At 56.2% G+C, this 25,263-nt stretch overlaps 4 protein-coding genes across 5 annotated transcripts in view; 2 read left to right on the plus strand and 2 right to left on the minus strand.

The window, feature by feature from the left end:
• LOC108963630 (zinc finger protein 304-like) overlaps positions 1-25,263 on the plus strand; it is a 190,263-nt gene that overhangs the window by 145,575 nt on the left and 19,425 nt on the right. The window lies entirely within an intron of this gene.
• LOC103824968 (uncharacterized) lies at positions 11,565-13,315 on the minus strand. The gene is given in 4 exon segments (XM_030229990.2): positions 11,565-11,573; positions 11,676-11,713; positions 11,716-11,778; positions 12,266-13,315. Coding segments are annotated over 4 exon segments (933 nt in total). The 5' UTR covers positions 13,089-13,315.
• On the minus strand, positions 14,043-22,038 carry LOC108961170 (gastrula zinc finger protein XlCGF49.1-like). Its single transcript, XM_050984169.1, has 2 exons — positions 21,998-22,038; positions 14,043-14,870 (listed from the first exon to the last, which is right to left on the minus strand). The coding sequence occupies exon 2, from the start codon at positions 14,841-14,843 to the stop codon at positions 14,181-14,183; it is 663 nt and encodes a 220-aa protein (XP_050840126.1). The 5' UTR covers positions 14,844-14,870; positions 21,998-22,038; the 3' UTR covers positions 14,043-14,180.
• Positions 22,063-24,541, plus strand: LOC115484315 (gastrula zinc finger protein XlCGF49.1-like). The gene is made up of 2 exons (XM_050984170.1): positions 22,063-22,181; positions 23,086-24,541. The coding sequence occupies exon 2, from the start codon at positions 23,126-23,128 to the stop codon at positions 23,777-23,779; it is 654 nt and encodes a 217-aa protein (XP_050840127.1). The 5' UTR covers positions 22,063-22,181; positions 23,086-23,125; the 3' UTR covers positions 23,780-24,541.

Below are 25,263 nucleotides of genomic sequence, written 5' to 3' on the forward strand. Positions count from 1 at the left end.
GGACAGAGCAAACCCTCCAAGGGCTTTAACCTGATTCCCAGCTTTTCCTTGTTTCAAGGGCTTTGATTGCTGGATTTGAAAGAACTGAGATCTCACTGTGAAAAGCAGAGCAGTCAGAACCAGACACTGCTGTTGGAGTCAAAGTCCGAACTTGTCACATCTCGGTTTTGAAAATATATTGAATAGAAAATGCCCACAACGTTTCCCAGCCCATCCCTCCACCCACATTAAAAAAAAAAAAAAAAAAAAAAAAAGCTATTTACCTTTTAAAAGGTAAAAAAATGTAAAACGAACATTAAAAATGTTCCCTCATAGAAACTCACATTGAGAAAATGCAGAATACAGAAGTGTGTCTAGAAAAACATGCTGTCATTTCTCAGGTGTTTGGCTCAGAGTCAGCTCAGAGCCGGGCTCTGTCTCCCAGGTGCCGAAGTCCCCAGGCCAGCTCTGAGCAGCTTCTCCCGGCTTTCCAGCCCAGCTCTCCCCCGGCTGTGCCCCGGGCAGGCACTCGGTGTTTCCGTGCTGCCCCTGCCCCGCTCAGCTCCCCGTGCCCGGCAAAGGTGCCGGGGCTGCGCTCGGTGCCCCCGGGTGTCCCGGAGCGAGGCAGTGACGAGCCCCGGTGCCCAGGCAGAGCCCCGAGGGACACCCCTCGGCCCGGCCTCCCGCGGGACACGGAGCACTGCCCACACGGCCCCGGCACGTCCGGCCGGCCAATTCCTCCTGCCCGAACAGCCCGGGCTGCAGCCCCAGGGCTCTGCAGGGCAGGGCTGTGGCTGTCGCCTGGCACGCTGGCCAAAGCCTCCCCGGGCTCTGGGCACCGCAGGGGCTACAAGGCCGCAAGGCCGGGGCTGCTCCGTGCCCGTTCCAGTCTGTCCCTCCGCTGTTGGGTGCCGGGTGTGGCCCTTTGTGACTCAGGCCCGTGTCACGGCCCTCGGAGATGTGGGACATTGCGGGGCAGTCATGAACGACAGTGTTTGAGATTGCTCAAAAATCAGTGGCAAGGGCATGAGCAAAGTCAGATTTAATGTTTAGCAACAAAGCATAATAAGTTCAATGGCAAGATTCACTCTACTGCCTACAGGAGAGCTGAGGCACAACAAGGGAAAACAAGCAACAACAAAACCAAACAAAACCCAGTCAACCAAAACAGAAATGCACTGAGAACTCTCTGAGAGATTGCAAGTGGGTGTGTGTTGTGTTTAAGTGCATGGAACAAAAGACACTGCAGGCAGAGATTAAAAGGAACAAGGCCTAAAAGTTAACAACACTGAGCAACACTTCAATTTCTACCTTAATTTATAACCTAACTTATACCTTAGGGCTAGCAATTCAACAGAGGAATAACACTTAGCCTTTAACCTAACTTACAACTATAACTTCCACATTCTATTTAGAAACTTAACAGAAAAACAGCACTTAACTTATAACTTACAATTAACAACTTAGCAAAAGAACAACACTTAGCAGCATTTAAGTAAGTTCATAACTATAAGTGAACCTTGCTTGCAGGCCTAACTTAGATATCCAAGGTACTTACATATCTAAGAAAACATTATTTCTCCCAGATTTCCTATGACATATGTGCAGGAGCACACACACAAACAGAAACAGTGCAAGCAAGGTATCTGTGAAAAATTCCCCTCAGAGGTCACTGAAATCCTCCTTTCAGTTCCTTTTGCATCTCCCACTGGGTGAAGGATGGGGCCTTGAGGAGTGGGGGTATCAGCCCAGGACACATCATGGTTTAGTGATCCTCCAGACGTACCAAACCCAAGGGTTTGCTAGGTCTGAGAGGCTCCCTCAGAGGGAGATTGAGGGTCACAGCCCACGGTGGCCCAGGAGAGCTCAAAGGGTCTCCTTTTGGACCACTATTGATAGGGCCACAAGAGAGTGGGCTTCAGTCACAAGGATGTTTCATCCTGGCCACAGTTTGGCTTGGCACTTCCTCTAAAAGTGGGAGAAAGAAATGTTGTGCTATTCAGGCAAGAGGAATATTTTCCAAGGCTGGCCATAAGGAAAACAGGAGCCTTTTAGCAGTTCCTGGGAGTAAAAAGTATTTCTGATAAGCTTGGAATGAGCTGAGCCCAGGTGCCGTTTCCAAGTACAACACCGAACAAGGATTTCTCAGATCACACTGCAGCCTGGAAAGGAGGAGGGGGCAATGCACCACCACACTGGGATCTCAGGGGTGCCCATGGCCTGGGTGACACTGGCCTGATATCAGGAATGCACCAAAGCCATTCTGTCCCTGCCCCCTGCAGCTGCACAGGGCAGAGAAAATTTAACCAAGAGTTCCTGGGCTGGGATAAGACTGGGAGAGATCCCTCATCAAACACCAAAATGGGCATCACAGACCCAGCCTGGGCACAGGGAGGGAATTTATTACCAACCAAATCACAGCAGCACAAGGAGAGGGGAAAGAAATCTCTCCAATACCTTCCCTCCACACAACAGATTAATGAGGACCATGTATAACCAGAGCTTTACCCAACAGGGGCCACTGGGGATCATCCAACATGGATCCTCACATGGGGGATGGAGCTGGAGCAGCGCACAAAGCTCTTCCCACACTCAGGGCACTTGCAGGACTTCCCTTAGCGGTGCCTCTGTTGGTGTTGGGTCAAGTGAGAGCTCCTGGAGAAGCTCTTCCCACACTCAGGGCCTCTCCCTGGTGTGGATTTGCTGGTGCCTCATGAAGTGGCAGTTGCGGTTAAAGTCCTTCCTACATTCCAAGCCCTGTAGGGCCATTCCCTGGTGTGGGTTGTTTGGTGGCGGATGAGGTTGGAGCTCTGGCTGAAGCTCTACCCACATTCCAAGCACTCATAGAGCCGTTCCCCAGTGTGGATCTTGGGGTGCTTGTTGAGGTCAGAGTTCCACCCGAGGCTCTGCCCACATTCCATGCGCTCATAGGGCTTTTCCCCACTGTGGGTCACCTGGTGCCGATTCAGGTGGGAACTCTGCTGAAGCTCTTCCCACATTCCAGGCAGGTGTAGGGCTGTTCCCCGGTGTGGATCACCTGGTGCTGGATCAGATTTGATCTCCAGCTGAAGCTGTTCCCACATTCCAAGCACTTGTGGGGCTTCTCCCGCCACAAGGCTTCTCCACCAGCTCTGAGCTCTGCCTGGATCTCCAGACACCTTCCTGGCTCAGGGAGGCTCTTTCCTCCCTGCAGCTCCCTGGGCTGGGTTTGCAGCCCCTCCTTGTGCAGGATCTCTGGGGCTTTTCCTCCTCCTCCTCCTCCATCCAGTTATGGCTTGGGAATGACAAATCCTGGTTTGAGAGGAAAAACAACGGGTTAGCACCTTGGGATGGGGTTTCCACTGCCCCAGTCCATCTCAGGAAGTCACCGGGCATGTTGTCTCTCTAAAACTCTTCAAACTACCAAGATTCAGCCCAAAAACCCCTCCCAGGAGTTCTCCCTCTGTGATCTTCACACTTAGGTGTTTCATGGGTCCCCCTTCCTGGGCTGATGGGGGTCCCGTGGCTCCTGCTGTCCCCCCTCTCCAGGATCTCGCTTAGCGATGATCCGGCCATCCCACAGCCCCCTGCCCACTGCTGGCAGCAACAGCACTGCAGACCAATAATTCCTAATCCCAGCCCTTTCCCCCCATCGAGCCAAGATTTCCCCTTTGGTGAAGTTACAATCGTGACCGGACGGGGACACCGCTCCTTCAGGGACCTCCCCGTCCCCGCACCGACCCACCCCGGCAGCGGGCGGCGGGCAGCGAAGTCAGGCGGGTACCATCGGGCAGCGCGGGATCTCGGTACCAGCCCCGGCAGCCGCAGGGACGGCGACAAGAGGGCAGCAAGGCGACAGCGGAGCTCCGTCCCGGGAAACGGGCACCTGCTCTCCGCACCAGGCGTGACCGCTCGCTCTCTCTGCGATCCCCGGCCGCGCCGAAAGCGCCAGAGATCAGCTCCCACCCCCAGAGTCTCGGAGTACACCTCGATACCTCTCGAGGTATTTCTGTATAATCCCTGAAAAAAATTTCCCCCCAGACAGAAAAGTCACTCCCCAGCCAAGACTTCCAAACTCTCCATTCTCTAGCTGAGCCATTCCCGTGGTATGTGAGAGTGCGGGGCCATTTCGTTTGTTTGCCCCTATTTGTCTCCACTCTCCCACCTCACTGTTTGATCTTTCAAGTAGAAGATGGGATAAGAAATTGCCTGGCCGGAAAAACCCAGACATACAAACAAAAACAACAACAAAACACCTTATCCCCAACAATAACAAATTCAATTAATTTCCCCAAGTCAGATGTGTTGTGCCCATGAGTGACCTCTCCCTGACCCTGGAGCCTCTCCTTGTGTTCTGTTCCCTGCCCAGCCTCAGGAAGGCAGTGACAGAGCGATTTTGGTGGCACCGGGCACCCAGCCACACCCAGCCCATCCCAATAATCGCTGCAATAATTCGCTCCAACATTAACCAGCCCCACGCGGGTCCAGCTGCACGGGCAGGCAGCTGGGAAAAATGGGACACAGGGAGAGGCGTGGGGCCAGTGGGAGAAATCTCCTCCCCCTGAACTGTCACGGGGAGGAGGAGAGAGAATCTGATGCAATGTCAAGGGGAGAGGAGAAAGCACAGGACTGGAGAGGTGGAAGGCAGATGGGGAAGGCCATGGGGCAGCCAGGGGTTTTCCTTTTTCGCTCTGTGGAGTGAAAGGGAACGGTGTAAAATCCGACAAGAAATAAAGAGGAGAAAGAGCAGGTGGTGGAAACCGCTGACAATCTGGATTCAATTTACCTGCCTGAGCTACAAAGGTCAACAGCCTCCGACCATGACAGATGCCCACCTGCGGAGTGTGTGCTTTGCCGCTCCCCCGGCTGCAGCCCGTCCGTTAAAACCCCCATAAGCATCTTCCCGGGGGCTGCTTTGCTTTTTGGGGTCATTTGTAGGGTTTTTAAAAAACTTTGTTCTGTTTTTTCAAGATAGGAGGGACCCAGTTGCAGGGACTCCCCGGGGTCAGGTGCCTCTGGGCTGTTTTGGGGCAGGGGAAGCCCATCGCGGCAGTGCGGGGAAAAGTGCGGAGGAAGTGGGATTTACAAAGGGGCGCGGCGGGAGCTCCGCTGGCCGGACCGGATCGAGCCCGGCAGCGCCGCGGGGCCGCCTCCCTGTCATCCGCTCCCGATGACTCCCGCATCCCCCACCTGGCTCCCGCATTCCCCACAGGCTTCCGCATCCTCCAAAGGCTCCCGCATCCCGCCTGGGCATCTCTCCCGGCGCCCAGGTCAGAGTTTGGTGTCTTGTCTCTAGCAGATGGACTGCAATTCCAAGATGCAGCCCTGAGGGATGATTCTGCTGCTCCTGATAATCCCACAATTGCCAGGTCTCTCCCTGAGGTGCATCTGGGACCTGCGGCTCCAGGAGGGAGCCCGGATCGCGCCCGGGGTCTGTCGACCACTCCCGGCCCCTCGCGCTGCCCCCGGTGCTCACCGGTGCCGGTCCAGGCGGGAGCCGTCCAGCCCGTCCCGGCCACGGGCTCCCAGAGCCTGATCGAGAGGCTGAGCCCGGATTTCTCCAGGGCTACATTTGGGAGCTCCTGGGACAGGGGATGGAGAAGCGGTGACCTTGCCGGCCATGGATGACAGAGCCCATTTTGGGGTGACCATCCATGGCCCGTCAGTGTCACCCCTTCTTCCTCTCCTGCCGGAACTCCTGAATGAAACTCTGCAGAAACCCTGCGCTGCTGCCTCTGGATCGGGCTCAGTGCCCGCCGCCGGGACGGGCTGGGCGTGGCTCAACGGCTCCCTCCTGGACCGGCACCGGTGAGTACCGGGGGCAGCGCTGGGGACCAAGGGGGGCACCCCACTGTCCCCGAGGGACACCCAGGGGTGACCCGGGCTCCCTCCTGCACCTGCAGGTTTCAGGTGGACCCCAGGGAGCAACCTGGAGATTATGTGGCGATCAGCGGCAACAGGACTCCTCAGGGCTTCCTCAGGACTGCGTCTCGGCTTCGCGGCGGATCTGTCAGAAAGAAGCCACCAAACTCCGACCTGGGGGCCGGGAGAGATGCTCAGGTGGGGGATGCGGGAGCCAGGTGGGGGATGCAGGAGCCTGTGGGGGGTGTGGGAGCTGCTGTCGCTGCGCAGCAACCGCCTGCACAAATGAGCGGTGACGTTTCCTGGCTCTGCTCTCTGCTATGCTCAAACCACATAATGAAGAGAGAACAAAACTCCCGCAAATGAGATTTCCTGGGCTGCAAAGCTCGGCGAGGCTCGTGCCTTTTATAAACATTTCTGGTTTTATACAAACCAGTCCTTCTGAGTCCTTTCACTGGAATCCGCCCCAAGGCATCAATCACAAGACCCAGAGCGGAGCTGTGACAGGAAATTGGCATCGAAGGGCCCCGGCCGCCGCCGCTTCCCGGGGATCGGACACCGCAGGCGGCCCCAGTCCCTTCTTCTTCCTCCGGACGGGATTGAGCCCCTGCCCCGCTCTTTGTGCCGCTCCTGCCCAGCACGAACGGGGGCTGGAGCGCGGCTGCCCCGCGCCTCAGGGCCGAGCCCGGGAGGGACCGCACGGGTGGGGAGGGACCCCGCTGGACAGGGCAGGGACCGACTCCATATGGAGCTGAGCTGTCATCTTGAAACGAGAGAATCCAAAGTGGGCGCTGGGACTTCAGTAATCTCAAGGTGTTACTTGATACTCGACACTTTAGTTTTGGCAATATGAGGCCCTTCAGTAGTAATGTCTCACCCAGCCACTGGTTTCTGGTCAGAACCAGCTTGAAACTTGGACAAGAAACCCAAAGTCCCACCACAAAAAGCTCTGCCGTTACTTTTTATTTTTCACATTTTATTTTAATTTAATTTAATTTAATTTTATTTTATTTTACATTTTTTTTAATATCAGGTAAGTTTAACTTTTTCTTCTTCTATAATGCTGTGTTTATTCTCTATTTCCCCCCAACCCTTCTCCCCTCCCGGATGTTTGTGGGGAGGTGCCGTCCCACAGCCCTTCCTGCCCAAGCACCCGTGGCTGCTCCGGTGCCGACAGGCCCTGGCTCAAAGGGAAACCACAGAACCCTCTGGAAATAAAGCTGGCCTGGGGGAAAACCCCGCAGGGGGAGTTGAATCCCACGGACAACGCTGGCTTAGAGTTGGAGATTCCAAATGCTCCAGGGGGCTGGAGGGAACTACGCTGGGGCCTCGGGGCCACCTCCGAGACTCCCGAGCAGAGCGACCCCTCCCACCCCCAAAATCTGCAGGTTTGGGTCAGCTGAGGAGAAGAGCTGGAAAAGGGACTGGAAAGGGGGTGGGGCCTGAGGGGATCCCTCAGCCATCACCCAGAAAGGAAGGGCTTTCTGCAGGAAAGCCACAGGAAAATCCTCCAGAAACCAAGAAAATAATGATGAATTTTTTAACTCTTTCCGCTCCTGTTTCCAGAAGGTCCCAGCCGGGTCCTGCCAGGAGGAGCCAGGGCTGGGGAGGGGAAAAAAATTAGGGAGAAAAGTTTAATTGGGGAGAGGAAACTTTTGTTGTGGGGAGAAAATGTAAATGGAGGGGATTTGAATAGGAGGGGATGATTTGAACTGGGGAGAGAAAATGAAGTCGGGAGAGGAGCCCCCCAGCCTTCAGCTGTGTCCCAAAGGTGCTGCCAGTGGTTCCCCCACTCTGAACCCCCAGGCTGGGGGCGTGGAGCTGCTGCTGCTCCCCAGGAATGTCACAGGATAGAAACCCCATTCAAGCTTTAATGTTCCCAGTCACTCCCAGTAAGATCCCAGTTGCCCCCAACGTGGTCCCAGTTTCTCCCAGTCAGGCCCTGTGTGGTTCCTTCCAATCTCAGTCTGTCCCAGTAGGAGTCCAGTACGGCCCCAGTGACTTCCAGTATGAACCCAGTCAGTCCTAGTCACTCCTAGAATGTCATTTGCCCACATCATGGTCCCAGTTACTCCAATCATGATCCCAGTATGAGTCCAGTCAGCCCCAGTATGATCCCAGTCACACTCAGATACTCCCAGTATTTTTCAGTCACTCAAAGTATGACCCTGTCAGTCCTGCTATTACCCCAGCATAGGCCAGTTACTCCCAGTGTGATCCCAGTTGCCTCCTGCATTTTTCCAATTGTGCTTTTTGACCACTACTATGGTTCCAGACACTCCCAGTACAATGCCAGTCACTCCAAGTATAACCCTGTCGGTCCCAGTATGATCCCAGTACAACTCCAGCATGGGCCAGCTGCTCCCAATAGGATCCCAGCTGCCTCCTGCATTTTTCCAATTGTGCCTTTTCACCACTACTATGGTTCCAGTCACCCCAGTATGATTCCAGTCAGTCCCAGTATGATCCTGATCACACCCACTATATCCCAACAGCACCCAGTTGCCCTCAGCATGTCCGCAGTAGCCCTCAGTGTGGTCCCAGTATATCCCACTATGATCCCTGGTGCCCCAAATCTGGTCCCACGGTGTTCTGGCCCTGGTATATCCTGGTGCCCCCGTCTGCCCCAGTCCATCCCAGCCTGTCACATTCTGTCCCGGAGCCTTCGGGGTCACCGCTGTTCCCGGGATCCAGCCCACAAGCAGCCACCGAAAGCTCCCCCAAGATGCTGACAGAGATTGGGAGCTCCATGTTGGGCTTCATCTTCCTGGTGCTGGGGCTCAGCTTCTACCTGTGCAAGAAGGTGAGGAGGGGTCCCAGGGGTCATGTTCCCCCTCCCCCAGAGCGTGTGCGCTCCCCCCGGGGCCCCCAGCCCGGTGTCACCCCCTTTTCTCTGCCCGCAGAGATCCTGAGCCGCTGGCTGCCGCAGCCCCTCCCCATGGCCTTGGGCCCAGCCGGGACCCCCTGCTCCATCCCCACTCCACTGATTTTGGGGGATCGTGTGTCCCCCCCAGGCCCTGGCACTCTGCCCCTGCCCAGCTGCTCCCAGTGTTCCCAATAAAGCTTCCCAGTTAAACCCAGTCCATTTTATGGGAAGCAGAGGGGAGGGACTTGGGAGGAGCTCATGGGGGGGGAGGCCAGAAGCAACCCCGAGATGGATCCGGAATGGGGGCCCCCGTGTGTTCCCCCGCTCTGGAGGGGCCTTGAGAGGCACCTGAACCCAAGCATGGCACCCTGTGAACCCTAAAATTTGCTGGAACCCCCCGAAGCCACCAGGGAAATTTAGGGAGGGAGCATGTGGGGGGTCCCCAGGCCCAGCCCAGACCCCAGCACTGCCCCAGCCCAACAGAAAAGGCGAGGCCGAGGGTGGGCGCTGGGCCTGGGGGGAGCAAGAGGAGGGATGGAAGCGGAGGAGTAAGGATGAGGAAGTAGGAGGATCGGAGGAAGGGTGGAGGAGGAGCCGGGGGAGGAGGACTGGGAGGAAGAGGAGGGAGAGATGAAGAGGAGGAGCAGGGACAGGAGCAGAGGCAGGGATTCTCCTGTCCCTGTGTTCATCCAGGTGCCCATGGGGAGATAGGAAGATGTGGAGCCCCCAAGCCAGGCATCTTCCCAACACAAATCACTAGGATCACGGATCACCAGGGTTCGGTCACATGGGGGTCATTGGGGATCATCCAACGTGGATCCTCCCATGGGAGATGGAGCTGGAACAGTGCACAAAGCTCTTCCCACACTTGGGGCACTCACAGGGCTTCCCTTAGTGGCGCCTCCGTTGGTGTTGGGACAAGGTTGAGCTCATGGAGAAGCTCTTCCCACACTCGGGACATTCGTAGTGTTTTTCGACACCGTGGATGGACTTGATGAAGTCAGAGCTCCCACACTCCCGAACTTGTAGTGTCATTCCAGAGTGTGGCTCACCAGGTGCTGGATCAGGTCAGAGCTGTCTCTGAAGCTCTTCCCACACTCCCCACACTCATAGGGCCATTCCCCAGCGTGGATTCCTGTGGTGCCGGATCAGGTTCAAGCTCCACCTAAAGCCCTTCCCACATTCCAAGCACTTGTGTGGCTTTTCCCCGCCATGAGGCTTCTCCACCAGCTCTGAGCTCTGCGTGGATCTCCAGATACCTTCCTGGCTCAGGGGGGCTCTTTCCTCCCTGCAGCTCCCTGGGCTGGGTTTGCAGCCCCTCCTAGCGCGGGATCTCCGGGTCTTTTCCTCCTCCTCCATCTGTCCACGGCTTGGGAATGACAAATCCTGGTTTGAGAGAAAAAACAAGGGGTGAGCTCCTTGGGCTGGGGATTCCTCCTTCCCAGGTCCAGCTCTGGAATTCTCCGCGGGTTTTGGGTCCATAACAACCCCAAACCACAACGATTCAGCCCAAAAACCGCTCCCAGGAGTACCCCCTCTCTGATCTCTCTGCTTTGGGGCTCCGGGGGGGGTCTCCCTTCCCTGGCCTGATTGGGGTCCCATGGCTCCTGGGGATCCTCCCTCTCCAGGGTCCTGCTTAGGGATGATCCAGGGGGATGTGGGGGTGTCAGGGTTCCCTTCTCCCCTCACTCTTAGCTCCAACATTCCAGGGATCCCAGGGGTCTCCCTTATCCAGGCGTTGCCCCCTCTCCAGGCTGCCGGGGGTTCCCCAGCTCCGGGATCGCCCCTCTCGGCTCACCCCACCCCGAGACTCCCGGCGTTCCCCTCCTCCACTCTCCCGGGTGGGGCTCAAGACTGATGTCGCCTTCCCAGCCCGGCACTGGGCGATCGCCGCGTGGAGCCCCCAAAATATTCCCCAAAGGAGCATTTGCGGCTCAGCTCTGAGGTCCCACAAGATCCAAACATCCCCCTCCACAAAATGAAACCGAGCCCGAGATTCTTAACGACATTTGGGTCTCGATTCTGGAAGCTACCAGCTCCAAACACCCTCTAGGGAAACACCCCGCTCGGGGATCCCCCGAGAGGTTTGGGGCGAGCTCCACCTCCCCGCTCACCTGCGGGATGCGAGGCGGGGCCGACGCTCCCGGAGCCGCGGCGGACAAAGCGAGCGGCGGCCCCCGCGCTTTCCCCGTCTCCTCTTCCTTTGCTCCCGCTGCTTCCCCTCCTTCCTAATCCTGCCTCCCTCCCCTCTTCTCTCCGGCCCTTCTCCCGCTCCTTCCTCTGCACTCCTCCTCCATCCCTTCCCCTGCTTCCCCCGGGCCTGGTGCGTCCCCTTGGCTCCTCCTTATCCCAACGCCGTCGCTTCCCGCGGGAGGAGCCGGAATGGAGCCAGGGCAGGTGGGGCTGGGGCAGCGCTGGGCTCAGGGCCCGGCCTGGACGCCCCCCACGCACCCCCTCCCCAAATCCCCAGGGGGGTTAAGTGAGAGCCCCGGCGCCTTTTCGGGTTCACTTGGTTCCCTGTTTGAGTTCAGGAACCTCTCAAGGCCCCTCCAGAGCGGGGTGACACGGGGGGACACACGGGGGCCCCAATTCCAGATCAATCTCGAGGCCGGCTTCCCAACCCCACCCCCCCCCCGCGAGCGCCCCCCGCGAGCTCCCCCCAAGTCCCTCCCCACTGTTCCTATAAACTGCACTGGGTTGAACTAGGAGGCTTTATTGGGAACACTGGGAGCAGCTGGGGCTCCCAGCAGCGGGGGCAGAGTGACAGCAGGGCTGAGGGGACACACGACCCCCCCCCCCCCCAAAATCAGCGCGGGGACGGAGCAGGGGGTCCCGGCCGGGCCCGAGCCCACGGGGACGGGCTGCGGCCGCCGGTGGCTCAGGAGCTCTGTGGGCAGAGAAAAGGGGGTGACACCGGGCTGGGGGGGGGCCGGGGGGAGTGCACACGCTCCGGGGGAGGGGGGACACGACCCCTGGGACCCCTCCTCACCTTCTTACGCAGGTAGAAGCCGAGCCCAAGCAGCAGACGATGCCCAACACGGAGCCCCCGATCCCCATCAGGATCTTGCTGTGGGGGGCGTCCGACAGCATCTCTGGGGGGTCTGCAGGGGTCAGGACCCCCACATCCTCTCGCTGACACCCCAAGCCCCTCCAAGCACGCTCACAATTGTTCCCCTATGTCCCAGGACCCCCGAATCCTCTCCCAGTCCCTTCCCAGCCCCACCAAGGCCCTTCCCAGTCTCTTCCCAGCATAAACAACCTCATCCCAACCTCTTCTTTTCCATCCCCAATCTCCTTCCAGCCCCTCCAAGCTCACTCACATCCCTCCCAGTCCTCTGCTGGACACTGAGAACACACCCAGCACCCCAAACCACCTCCCAGTGTCCACCAGACCCCCCCAACCCCATCCCACCCTTTCCAGTATCCTCCAAACCCCTTCTCAGACCTTCCACACCCCTGAGCCCCTCTCCCAATGTAAACCAGGCTCTCTCCAACTCCCTCCCAGTTACTCCCAGCACACCCCAATGCCCCTCTCTGTCCCCCAGTGCCTCCCCCGCTGACGTGGGGGCTGGGCCATGCCCCAGTGCCGGCTCAGGGGGTGCCCCAGGCTGACGTGCTCCACCTGGCAGGTGTAGGTGACCCCCGCACTGGGGGCGGTTTCCAGCAGCACCAGGAGCTGGTGGGTCCAGTCCCTGTTGGGGACCACGTCAGTGGCCACCACGTGGTCTGAGAGCTCCTGCTGGTCCTGGAACCACCTCAGCTGGATGTGGGCAGGGTAGAAATCCATCACGGAGCAGAGCAGGCGGCCAGGGCTGGGCTGGGAGCTCGAGGGCACCAATGAGATGGACACAGTGGGGGGCACTGGGAGAGAGAGGGGACACACTGGGATCAGCTGGGGGGAACTGGGAGAGAGAGCGGAGGGCTGGTGCGGCACTGAGAGGGACTGGGAGAGCACTGCGAGAACTGCGGAGCACAGAGCGAGGGTGAAGGTGTCGGAATGAAATGAGAAGGTCTTGGAATGGACTGGTATTGTACTGGGAATGAGATGAGAGGGACTGGGAGGGAGTTTGTGGACACTGGGAAGACCTGGAGAGGAACTGGGAATGGCGGAACTGGGAATGGCGTGCGCGACTCCGGGGAGTGCAGAGCGGGGCACTGGGGGGCTGTAAGTCAGCCTGGCAACTGATGAGTCATCAGAGAGCCGGGCTATGATTGGCTGAGGGGCGGCAACACCAAGCACGGCTGAGATGGACACGCGGAGGACACTGGGAGAGACTGGGAATGGACTGGGATGGACTGAGAGAGCCACGGGAGCCACTGGAACGGATAAGAGGCCTCGGGGACGGGCACAAGGAGGGCTGAAGGCTCTGGGGTGATTCCCAGAGAGGTTTTGAGGGGACATGCTCAGGCGCCTCTCTGTGCCCCAGGAGCAGCGGGCAGGGGCAGGAAAATCCAGAAGCAAAGCGCCCGGCACCCCAAATTACCCGAGCCCTGCACCCCTGCGCTCCCCTAAACGATTTCAGGGCTGTGCCAAAGCCAGCAGCCAGCCCTTTGTCATCTCAGTCACCCGTGGCTGTCACCCCCTGCTGCTCCCGGCGTCTTTCCGGGTGACAAATGGGACAAAAACTCCCAGAGAAACCCAAACCCCCAGCAGTGCCTGGCTCTGATGTGAGTCCAACTCACGGGCAGCAGCCCCCTCACCCTGCTGCAGCCCCGGGGGTCACTCTACCACAGGGTCAGTCCTGCCAGGACAGGCAGCTCCAGTGGGAGCCACTCTGGCCACGGGGCTCCCATGGGGTCACAGCCTCCTCTCAGGTATCCCCCTGCACCAGGGGCTGCTCCAGGTGCTGTGGGGGGATCTCTACCTCCAGCACCTCCATCTTTGGAACCACCAGGGTTTGGCTCTGCTGGACACTGAGGACGGTTCCAGCAGCTTCTCTCAGAGCCCACCCCACTACCACAACCAGTCCATACAAACCCAACACATCCCAAAAAATGGGGTCCCAGATTTCCAAGAACTCAGATGCACCCCAGAATGAGGATGGAGATGTCCAGTGGCTCAGGTGTGTCCAGAAATAAGGCCCCAGCTGAGGACATTCTCTGCTTGGCTGAGTGCTGCCTGAGGGCTGGGGCTGCAGAAGGGGGGACACCCTCCTCCAGCGGGAGGGAGCCCCACAAGCCCCTCAGAACTCCCGGGGCTGGGCTGGTTCTGCCTGGATGTGAGTGGACACCAAAACTGCTCCATCCCTGCCCTCTGCAGCTGCACACGGAGAGGAAATACAAGGAAAGGCCCAGGAGCTGAGAAAGAACGGGAGAGATTCCACCCTGAACACCAGCACGGGCACAACAGACCCAGTCTGGGCACAGGGAGTGAATTTATTATCAACCAAATCACACCAGGACAAGGAGGAGGGAAAGAAATCGCTCCGGCACCTTTCCCATACCCAAGAGGGATCATGAGGACCACGAATCACCAGGGCTCTTCCAGCAGGGCTCATTGGGGATCATCCAATGTGGATGCTCCATGGGGGATGGAGCTGGAACAGCGCACAAAGCTCTTCCCGCACTCCCCACACTTGTAGGGCCTCTCCCCTGTGTGGAGGCGCCAGTTCAGGAGGGTGGAGTTTTGCTTGAAGCCCTTCCCGCAGTCGGGGCAGTGGAAGGGCCTCTCCTCGGTGTGAATGCGCTGATGCAGGAAGAGACGGGATGGCCTCAGAAACCTCTTCCCACACTCAGAACACTCAAAGGGCCTCTCCCCAGCGTGCAACATCTGGTGTTCCCTCAGGCTGGAGCTCCGCCTAAAGCTCTTCCCACATTCCAGGCAGATGTGGGGCCGTTCCCCAGTGTGGATCTTGCTGTGGCTGATGAGGTTGCAGCTCTTGCTGAAGCCCTTCCCACACTCCCCACACTTGTAGGGCTTTTCCCCAGTGTGGATCTTCTGGTGCTCCCTTAGATGGGAGCTGTACTTGAAACCCTTCCCACATTCCAAGCACTTGTGGGGCTTCTCCCCGCCATGAGGCTTCTCCACCTGCTCTGAGCTCTGGCTGGATTTCCAGCTGCCTTCCTGGCTCAGGGGGGCTCTTTCCTCCCTGCAGTTCCCTGGGCTAGGTTTGCAGCCACTGCTTGTGTGGGATCTCTGAGGCTTTTCCTTCTCCATCCACCGAAGGCTTGGGAATGACAAATCCTGGTTTGGGGAAAAAACAAGCAGTGAGAACTTTGGCCTGAGGGTTCCTCCTGCAGAGGACCATCGCTGGAAGTCTCCAGGGGTTTTGAGTTAAAAAAAATCTGCGAAGCACCAAGATTCAGCTCCCAAAATAACCCTCATAGGAGATCAGCCCCTCTTGTCTCTCTGCTCTGGGGTTTGGTGGTTTCTCTTCCTTGAGCTGACAGGAGTCCCGTGGCTCCTCAAATTCCCCCTCTCTGGGGTCTTGCTTACAGATGATACGGGGAATTTTGAGGGTCCCAGGGGTCTGTTCTCCCCTGATTCTCTTCTCCAGGATTCCACAGATCCAAGAGGTCCCAAAACTCCAGGCCCTTCCCTCCCCCCTCAAGCTGCTGGGTCTCACCCAACTCTGGAATCACCCCTCTCACCTTTTCCCACTCCAGGGTTCTTGAAGTTCCCCTCCACTGCTTTTCTGGGGGGTTTTCGAAGACTGATGTCCTCCCCCCACGAGTACCTGGTGATTGCCATGAGGACCCCTAAATATCCCCAAAAGGGGGATCAGTTTTGGGGTCCTGCAAGATCCAAATATCCCCCCAATAAACCAAACCCTCCCAGGGGCCACAAAGATATTTGGGTCTTGATTCTGGAATCTGCCAACTCCAAACACTTCCCTTAGAAGCATCCCTCTGGAGGACTCCCTGATACATGTGGGGTGAGCTCCCCCTCCCTAGTCACCAGCACAATGGAAACTTGTGCTTCTCCTTCTGCTCCTCTTCCTGCTCCTCCTTCTCCTCTCCCCCTGCCCTCCTCCTCCGTGACCAACCCAGATCCCCCTTTCCCACCCCCCTCTGCCCCACAGCTAATAAAGCATCACTGGCTGCTGGGTGGGGGGGAACCAGCCCAAGGAGCTCCCCAAGGATGGACAAGGGGTTTGGGGAACCCCCCAGTGTGAATCCATCCCCTCCCACAGCCCTGGGGAATTGCTCCAGGGATCGAGTGATGGGGACACAAAGGGACCACCACGAGAACCCCTTTCCTGCTGTCCCCCCTCCCGTTATCCACCTTTCCAATCCTTTGTCTATCATCCCCTCTAAATCCCAGCTTCCCTCCGGCTCAGTTTAGGGCTGACCCTCCCCTGGTCCTTCGCACTTTTAGTGTCCTAAACACCCTTTTGTGGCTTCTCCCCCTTTTCCCATTGTGTTGAAAAGAATGAGATGAAAGTGTCTACAAAAAAATGGTGTGAATCTCCTTTGAGATAGAGGAAGGGACTTGTAGAAAAGGAAGTGACAGGAGAAACCATCAGTTTCAGAAAGGTCCTGCTAAATTCCTGAACTTTGTGAAGAAGAACAAAGATTTAACAGAGCCATTATTATCATATGTGATAAAAAAGGGGATAATGTTGAGGCAGTTTGCACATTCTCCCAGAGGTAATTAAGGACATGGGCATCCAGGGGGGCAATAAGGGAAGTGGAGAAGGGATTTCCACAACAGGGAATGGATGGTGTTGGAGTGCTGGGAAGGGACTGGGTGAACGGGAGTGTGCAGGAATATGGTTAAGGCAAGAAGCAGCAGGAGAAATCAATAAAAAAGGATGATGGAAAAGAGGAAGAGAAAAATACTGAGGACTGGGATGTTTCTCAGGGGTCTTATCCTCAAAACTTGCCACCTGCTTCAGATCCATTCTATGCCCAGTTTCCAAGAGAGGAAATCAAGGAGGTCAGGATTTCAGGGGGTTTCTCTGTGGTGGGCAGCGGCAGCAGCGGGCACAGAGGTGCGGGACCGGGAGCACGGGCTGGGGGCCAGTGGGGAGCTGTGGGGCCAGGCCGGGGCTGTGGGGCAGCCAGGGCTCAGCGCCGGCCGCTGCCTGACCCCACCAGCCCTGGGCAGGGCCGGCAGTGGCCCCCGGCCCCCAGGAGGCTGCGGGACGCCCCGGCCGCTGCCCGGGCCCGTGGAGCTGCCAGCCCTGCCCGCCGGGGAGGCACCTTTGGACACTGCGGCAGGACGGGGACCGGCTCTGGGATACGGGCTGGGGAGGGGACCCTGAGCACAGGGAGGAGGACAAAGGAACATCTGGGAAATGTGGATTATGCATGGAAGGATCGAGATATTGTTTGGGTCGCTGGAGAAGAAATGATTTTTAAGAAATCTCATCAGCTGTCAGAGGATGAGCACCCACAGGCACTGAGGGGAGCTGCAGGAGTGGCACAAGAAGGACCTGCAGCACTTGGGCACAAAGGCACAGCAGGGGAATGCAAGAAGGGAGCAGATAAAGACCAAGCTGAAGGCAAAGGCCATGGCAGGGTTCCTACAGCCCCTGAGGGATCAACCCCTGGGCTCAAGGGGGCCCCAGCACCCAGGGGACAGCTCGGCCACAAGCACCTGGCAGAGGCATTGCCCTCCTCGGCAGGGGAGAGCCCACCCAAACTGCCCCTGGCAAGGAATCAGGGCTCCAGCTGCAGGGCACAAGGACACTGCAAGCAGAGACAGCAGCACCCTCAGGACAAGCAAGTCCACCCCTTTGATGGACATGGATTGGCAGGGGCGTCACAGCTCCCATCACACCAGGGACCCACCACACTGGAGCTCTTGAGAACATTCAGGGTGGGTCTGCATTGAGAGGAGGCCTTTCCTAATGGACACAGGGGGCTCTCAACCCACTCTGAATCTCAGATGTAAGGGGGGGAAATTGACAGGAAGTTATTTGATTGTTCAGAGGGTAAGTGGGAAAAATGAGCAGGTGTGTTTTCTTCAACCACTGTTAGTACATAGGATGTACGGGTTTAAAAAGCATCAATTTTTGCTTGCTCCTAATTGTGATTATAATTTCTCAGAGGGGATTTTATGGCAAATGTGTGAATGCAAATTAATCTTGGAAAATGTATTGAATTACTTTAACAATTCCCTTTTCCAAGGAAGGGAAGGAAGGGAAGGAAGGGATCACAGCCTGGTATTGAGGCCCTGCTAAAGGCAGGGCTTTTGAAGCCAGGGATCTGTCCCTACAACACTCTTATCCTGCCAGTCAAGAAACCTGAAGGATGGACAGCAGAAGAAAAGCAGAATTTTCAAGTGTTAAAAACCAGGTTAACTGAGGCTCCTTCCGTGGCCCTCCTGGACAGCGAAAATAAAATGTAAGTGAGTGTTAAACAGGGCCATGCCAAAGGAATTCTTCGGCTAAAATGTTTAACCCAATGGCCAGAGTGGCCTCAATGTCTGCAGAATCGTGCAGACACAGCTTTCATGGGAACTGAGGCCTGAAAACTGACGACAACAGGAGGATCTCCTATAGTTCAAGTCTGGCATCAAGTTACACCTTTGACAACCAAAAGAGCCTCTAAATGGATGAGCAGGGCTCAGTTATTACAGTATGGAACTTGTTCAATGGCACAGGAGGATTTAGAACTGAGGACAGGGGAAGGGTCTAACCCAACCTCCTGTTTGAACAGCCTGGAGAGCAGCTGGCCAGGGACCCAGGACTGCATTCAAGGGATAGAGCTCCAGACCCAGGCTGGGAGAGACTGAGGAGACACACCCACCATGGGACTTTGCTGTTCCCAACACCCACCCAGGACATCGGCTCCTGCCTAAGGAGTGCAAAGCAGCACCACTGGTGGCCCATGCCAAGTGGCTCTGAGGCCAGAAACAGCCACCAGGCACAGCTGAACACAGGAGGACCCCTCAGCCTCGGCTCCAGGGCTCTGAAGCCCCGGAGATTTCCACTTCCCACCTGCAGCAGGAGGATGGGAGGCCCCACTGAGCCTGCCCTGAAGGCAACGCAGCAGCAGCCAGGGCTCCACAGCAGGCCGAGCCCCTGGGCCTGCCCACAGATCCTCTGCTGAAATCCTCTGCCTGCCCACCCTCCTCTGGCATCTCCAGCCACTGGGGCCAAGCCTTGCTGGCACTGCTGCAGCTTCAGTGCTCTCTGGGCCTGCACTCGCCACAGCTGCTGGGGAACACAAGGGCACAATTCCACTCTGGGGCTCAGGTATACTCACACACTGGGCTGCCTGGGATTGCATTGCTGGAAAATTCACCATATAATATTCTTTTAACTTTTTAAAATATTATTACTCTTCTCGGCCTGGTTTGTGTTTGCCTCGGGGAAAGGGATTTTTTTAAGGGATGTTACACCACTCAATGGAGATGAGTTTAACATCTCAACAGACTGGGAATAGCCCAACAGATACCCACAGAGATAACGACCAGCAGAAAACATCAATGCCCAGCAGCAAACAGCAACCAACAGCTACCCCAGACACTGCCCCCGGCAGAGCTGGAGACACCTGGTCTGGAAAAGGCTGAGAAGGAAATCCGGGAGTGTTGACCTAATTAACATCAGAGGGGAAGAAATTCGGGTCCAATAGGAAACCAAATTATGAGTAAGAACTGGGCAACTTGGAAGCAATGAACAATTAACAATTTCAATGGGTTTTGGATGGTAAAAAGATAAGGATAAATTCAGTAAAACTCACCTGTTGTGGAATGATTTTCTCTGCACAGTCATGCTATGTGTGGATGAAATTATTTTGCAGATAATTATTATGCAGATCCTGGCCAGAATCAATTAATGCCTTTATTCTCTAAAACTAAAAATATTGTTGAAGAATTTTGGTTCTTCTTGCAGTTCCAATGACAAGATTAAACGATTATAATTTTTTTATTTTGCCAGTTAGATTATGAGTGTTGGGCCGGGGTTGTGAGAGCCAGTTTTTAGTCGTAGAAGAAGAAAAGAATGTTTACTGCTATAGATTTTTTTGTGTATGTGTGTGTATGGCTGTTGTGATGGCAAAATTTTGGTATGGGTTTTTCGATATTCAACTTTCAGCTTCATTTTTAAAAACTAGAAGAGCTTTAAAGGTAACCCTTAAACTGATAAAAAGTAATATTGTATTGTTAAAAAAAATAGCTTTTAGGGGAGGCACTTGTGACTCACAGAATGGCTTCCCTGGAAGAGAAGTCTCATTCTAGGCAAACAGGAAAGGAGCTTTGGAAATGCAAATTAACACTGCAGGGCAAAGACTGGGCAGGGTACCTGGGACTCTTGCCTGGGGGAGGAATTGGGCTGATTCCCTCTGCCCCTCACCCCAAGCTCTGCCTGCTTGCACAGATGGAATTTCCACAGCTCAAGTCAGAGCCTGTGGTGAGGATATCTGACTCTGAAACAGAAATGGGTTCAGCTGCAAAGGGAAACAGCAAAAGGAGAATGTTGTGAAAACTTCACTAAAATAAGCGGGCAGGAATCATCCGTCTGCCCACTCCAACAGGAGCTGTCACTCTCTATTCTATATAGTGTGTATTAGGGCACTGGGGTGTTTGTGCTATCACAAGTTCAGGGAAATCAGTTGGGAATCCAAGTATTTGATGATTTAATTAGAGAAAAGCAGTCAATTGATGCAGCCTTGGCCGGAAGGAGCACCCAAAACCAGGGAAAATATGAACGGCCAGCAGAACAAATCCTACAACATCACAGACCAGCCCCTGGGAACCCGAACCAATTCATATCAGGAGCCACAGAACCCATTTATCGTTTCAATGACATCGTTAGATTACAAGCTGTCCTCGAAATAATAACCAACCAGACAGCTCCAGCTCCTGACCTTCCTGCTGACCAATCCACTGAAATGAGGAACACAACATTTCACCAGGGGATGGGATCAGATAATCTGTTAGCAGGAAAAGGAGGAGTTTGTGGAAAAATAAATGACTCAAACTGCTGTTTGCAAGGAGATGACAACAGAAAAGCAGAGAAACAGATAACAAAGGAAATAAAAAAGCAGCTCATGTACAGATCCAAACATGGAAAGGATGGGAATGGGGCACATTTTCGTGTTTCCCTGGCAGACCATGGGTTAAACGTATGCTATTTCTCCTCTTATGTGCTACAGCAACTCTCATCTTCTTACCATGGGACACGGGGGAACACAGGCATGGATGAAGATGTGGGGCCAATGACAGGGATGGAAACATGGTGGGGACATGGCCATGGGTGGTACCATGGGGGGAAACTTGCAGGGGATGTGGGGGATGCTGGGTTTGAGGGAGTTGAGGGCTCCTGGGAGGCACTTGGGGCTTGCTGAGGCCTTTGGGGACCCCAGGCCAAGTGGCTCTGGCTGCACTGGGAGACCCTGGGGGAGGTTCTGGGGCAGCTGCTCAAGGACCCCCTGACCTGGAGCCCCAGCTGGGCATTGGGGTCCTGGAAGGGGATGAACGTCCTTGTCCCCAGGAGGGAAATGCCAGCACCCCCCAGGGTGTCAGGGGCAGCTGAGGGGCCACAAGAGGGCGGGGAAAGCCAGACAGAGCTGTCACACTCCAAAACTGCACCCCAAAAGTCCCAAAACTCAGGGATTCCTCCCAGGAAAAAGCTGCCAGGACCTGCCTGAAGGGAAATGTGACCCCCAGGCTGAGCGGGAGGAGCCTGGATCCCCCAAACCCAAGCACGGGAGAGGGGTTTGGGGATTGGTGGGATGGTACAGAAGGGGCAAAAGAATGGGGGAAAAGAAGGGGCTGGGATCCCCAAAGACTGGGGCACGGGACTGGGATATCCAAATTGTGTTGGAAGGGGTCTTTAGATCTGGGGAACGAGAAAGGGGGCGAGAGGGGAGGGAAAGGATGGGTCTCTGTCCTGCAGCACTCGTTCCCTGGAGCGATTCCTTGGGGTGTGGGGGAGGGGCGCAGATTCGCACTGGGGGGTCCCCAAGCCCTCTGCTCATCCCACCGTGTCCATCTCGCTGGAGCCCTCGAGCTCCCAGCCCGGACCCGGCTGCCTGCTCTGCTCCGTGATGGATTTCTACCCTGCCCACACCCTGGTGAGGTGGTTCCAGGGCCAGCATGCGCTCTCTGTGGTGGCCACCGACGTGGTCCCCAACGGGGACTGGACCTACCAGCTCCTGGTGCTGCTGGAAACCGCCCCCAGTGCGGGGTCACCTACACCTGCCAGGTGGGGCATGTCAGCCTGGAGCACCCCCTGAGCCGGGCACTGGGGCACGGCCCGGCCCCCACAGCGCCGGGAGGGGCTGGGAGGACAGAGAGGGGATTTGGGGGTCCTGGGGTTAACTGTGAGCCCCTCATCGAGAACCCTTTTCCCCCGTCCCACCTCCCGCTATCCCTCTCTCCCACCCCTTTTCACCGGGTCCCGTCCCCGCTCCGCTCACCCGAGAGTTCCTCTCCTGCAGCCGAGGGATGGGAGGAGGAGGAGGAGGAGGAGGAGGAGGAGGAAGAGGAGGGGTAGAGGAGGAGCAGGAATAGGAGCGGCCGGAGGAGGCACCACGTGCGTCCATCGCTCTCGGGCTCTGCAGCCCCTTCGCGCCGGGAGCATCGCCCCGCAGCATCCCGCAGGTGAACGGAGAGGGAGACCTCGCCCCGAATATTTTGGGCGGTCCCGGCAGGATTTTTTTGAAGGAGGGAGGGATATTTGGAGCTCACCTGAAGTATCTTTGGGGGTTTATGTTTCTTTTTTCGGGACGGGGCGGGCGGAGCGATCTTGCAGGAGTCCAGAGCTGACCGGAAATCCCTTTTGGGTGGATCCTGCGGGGGTCCTGGGAGGTTTTTTTTTGAGTTTCCCGGTGCGGCTGCCGGGTGGGTTGGGATGGAGGTCCCCGGAGACACGTGGTGCTCGCCCGGTACCGGCGAGAGGAGGGGAGCAGCTTTGAGAAGGGGAAGGCGAAAAGGGGGAGCCCCGGGAGTCCCTGACCCTGAAATGGGGGCCTGGAGAGGGGGGACCCCGACAGCCGGGAGTGAGGGGAGGCTGGAGAAGGGACAGCAGAGAAGGGATAAGCCTGGAATGGGGGACACTGTGGGATCCCAGAGGGAGGACCCCAGAGGGAGGGTAGCCCCCGAGACCCCCGGCACCCCGGAGCAGAGAGTCAGAGGAGGAGGGACCCCTGGAACCCCAAAACCCTCGGCATCCTTTAGTGCAACCCCAGAGAGGGGGACCCATGGGACCCTCACTGCCCAGAGAAGGGTCACTCACAGAACCCCCAACGGGGGGGGGAATCCCTGGGATTCCTGGGAAACCTGGAGCAGACGGAGATCCTGCAGAGGAGGGACCTCCAATATATGCAGGACCCAAAGCATCCACAAGGAGAAACCCCACAGAGGGATTTCTTCCTCTGAGTCTTGGCAGTTTTCATGGACGCAAGATACTTAGTGACTTCTAGAGATGGACTCAGGCAGGAGGAACCCTCAGGCCAATGTGCTCACTCCTTGTTTTTCCCTCAAAACCTGACTTCTTATTCCCAAGGCTTGGCCAAATAGAGGAAGAGGAGGAGGCAGTGAGGAAGATGCTCCAGGACAGCCAGGCAGGGGTGGACAAATCCCCACAGCAGAACCTCGTGGAAGAGGCCATTTGGAGTGGCTCCAAGGGGCAGGAATCCAACAGGGAGGAAAAGCCAATGGAATCCCCCACAAGGAAGGGCTCCAAACCCAGCCCAGGGTGCTCTGAGGAGCAAAGACCCCTCCATTGCTTCTTCCAGAAATCCACTCTGGTGGTCCATGAGCAGCTTGATGCTGGGGAAAAGCCCTATATGTGCTTGGAATGTGGGAAGAGCTTCAGCCATACCTCCCACCTCTTCATCCACCACCAAGTACACACGGGGGAATGGCCCTACAAGTGCTTTGAATGTGGGAAGAGCTTCAACTGCAGCTCCCAGCTCATCCCCCACATGCGCCAGCACACAGGGGAACGGCCCTACAAGTGTGGGGAATGTGGGAAGAGCTTCAGCCTGAGCTCAGTCCTGGTCCAGCACCAGAAAATCCACTCAGGAGAACGACCCTACAAATGCTCCAAGTGTGGGAAGAGCTTCTGCCATAGATCCAGCCTGATCGGCCACAAGAAGACCCACAGTGACGAACAGCCCTACGAGTGTCCCAAGTGTGGGAAGGGGTTTCAGACCAGGTCAAATCTCCTCATGCATCAGCAAACACACACGGAGTAGAGGCCCTTCTGCTGCCCTGAGTGCAGGAAGGGCTTCAAGCACAACTCTAAACTCACCATCCACCGGCACATCCACACCGGTGAGAGGTCCTACGAGTGTGGGGAGTGTGGGAAGAGCTTCTATCAGAGCTCAGCCTTGACTTTACACAAATGGACCTACCTGTAAGGGAAGCCCTGCAAGTGCCCCAAGTGCAGGAAGAGCTTTGTGCACTGCTCCAACTCCATCCCCCCATGGGAGGATCCCCAGTGACCCCTGTTGGGTAGAGCCCTGGTGACCCCTATTCTGGGTGAACTCTTTTGAGAAGAGTTGGTGGTCTCCACATCCTCCAGATTCCCTGTAGGCACCTGGGTGAAGGCAGGGGCAGGAACATCTATTGGGAGTCAGAATGACATCAGGAATTCATTGGGAAGAGTGGATTTGTTGACTTTCAACCCTAAAAGACTCAGCTCTTCCATCCAATCCTTTTCTCCTGTGGCGTCAAGCAACGTTGGATGGTCTTTAAAATCTTTTCCAGCCTCAGTGGTTCCATTATTCTGATTCTCTATGGCCCACAGGTGTCTTCCACAGCCAAATGGGGATGGATTTGGGCAAAGACCAAGATTTGGGGTGGAAGCCCCTCCAACAAAGGCTCTTCCCTGCACTGAACCCAGCCCTACAGATACTCTCATGATGCTGACACATAACTCCTTTTTTTGAGCTTGATTTTATTTCATCCATTTTTATTCCCTACAAAAACATGAAATTGGCATAAAAATAAAGAAATTGAACAAAAACCTCTAAACCCAATGATTTTACTGTCATTTGGGGGGAAAATTTAGTGCTTGGGAGGATTTGGGGGTATTTATAGGAATTGGAGGGGGGTTTCCCCTAAAATTGGGGCCATGCAGGCCAGGATCACAGAATCACAGAATTAACCAGCTTGGAAAAGACCTTTGAGATCAAGTCCAGCCTATGACCCAACACGACCCTGTCACCCTGACCATGGCACTAGGTGCCACATCCAGTTTGAAACAGCTCCAGGGACAGTAAATCTACCACCTCCCTGGGCAGCCCATCCCAATTCCCAGTCACACTTTCTATGAAGAACTTCCTAATGTCCAGCCTAAATCTCCCCAATGCAACTCCAGTCAGTGTCTTCCTGTCCTGTCACTGTTCCCTGGGAGCAGAGCCCAACCCCACCTGGCTGCCCCCTCCTGTCAGGGACTTGCAGGCAATGATGAGGTCTCCCCTGAGCCTCCTCCAAGATAAACACTCCCAGCTGTCTCAGCTCCTCCTCACAGCTCTTGTGTTCCAGATCCTTCACCAGCCTTGCTGCCCTTCTCTGGACATGCTTCCCAAGATCCTTCCTAAATTGGGGGCCCAGCACTCGAGGGACGCAGCACTCGAGGTGTGGTCTCACCAGTGCCGAGCACAGGGGAAGAATCACTGCCCTGCTCCTGCTGGCCAAACCATTCCTGATCCAGACCTGGAGCCATTGGCCTTCT

Source organism: Serinus canaria, chromosome 25 (assembly GCF_022539315.1).
Source record: "Serinus canaria isolate serCan28SL12 chromosome 25, serCan2020, whole genome shotgun sequence".
Lineage (NCBI taxonomy): Eukaryota > Metazoa > Chordata > Aves > Passeriformes > Fringillidae > Serinus > Serinus canaria.

What these genes read in the sequence shown, in the direction of transcription:
- LOC115484315 (XM_050984170.1), top strand. Translation starts at nt 23,126, where the DNA reads ATGCTCCAGGACAGCCAGGCAGGGGTGGACAAATCCCCACAGCAGAAC.
- LOC108961170 (XM_050984169.1), bottom strand. Translation starts at nt 14,843, where the DNA reads ATGGAGAAGGAAAAGCCTCAGAGATCCCACACAAGCAGTGGCTGCAAA.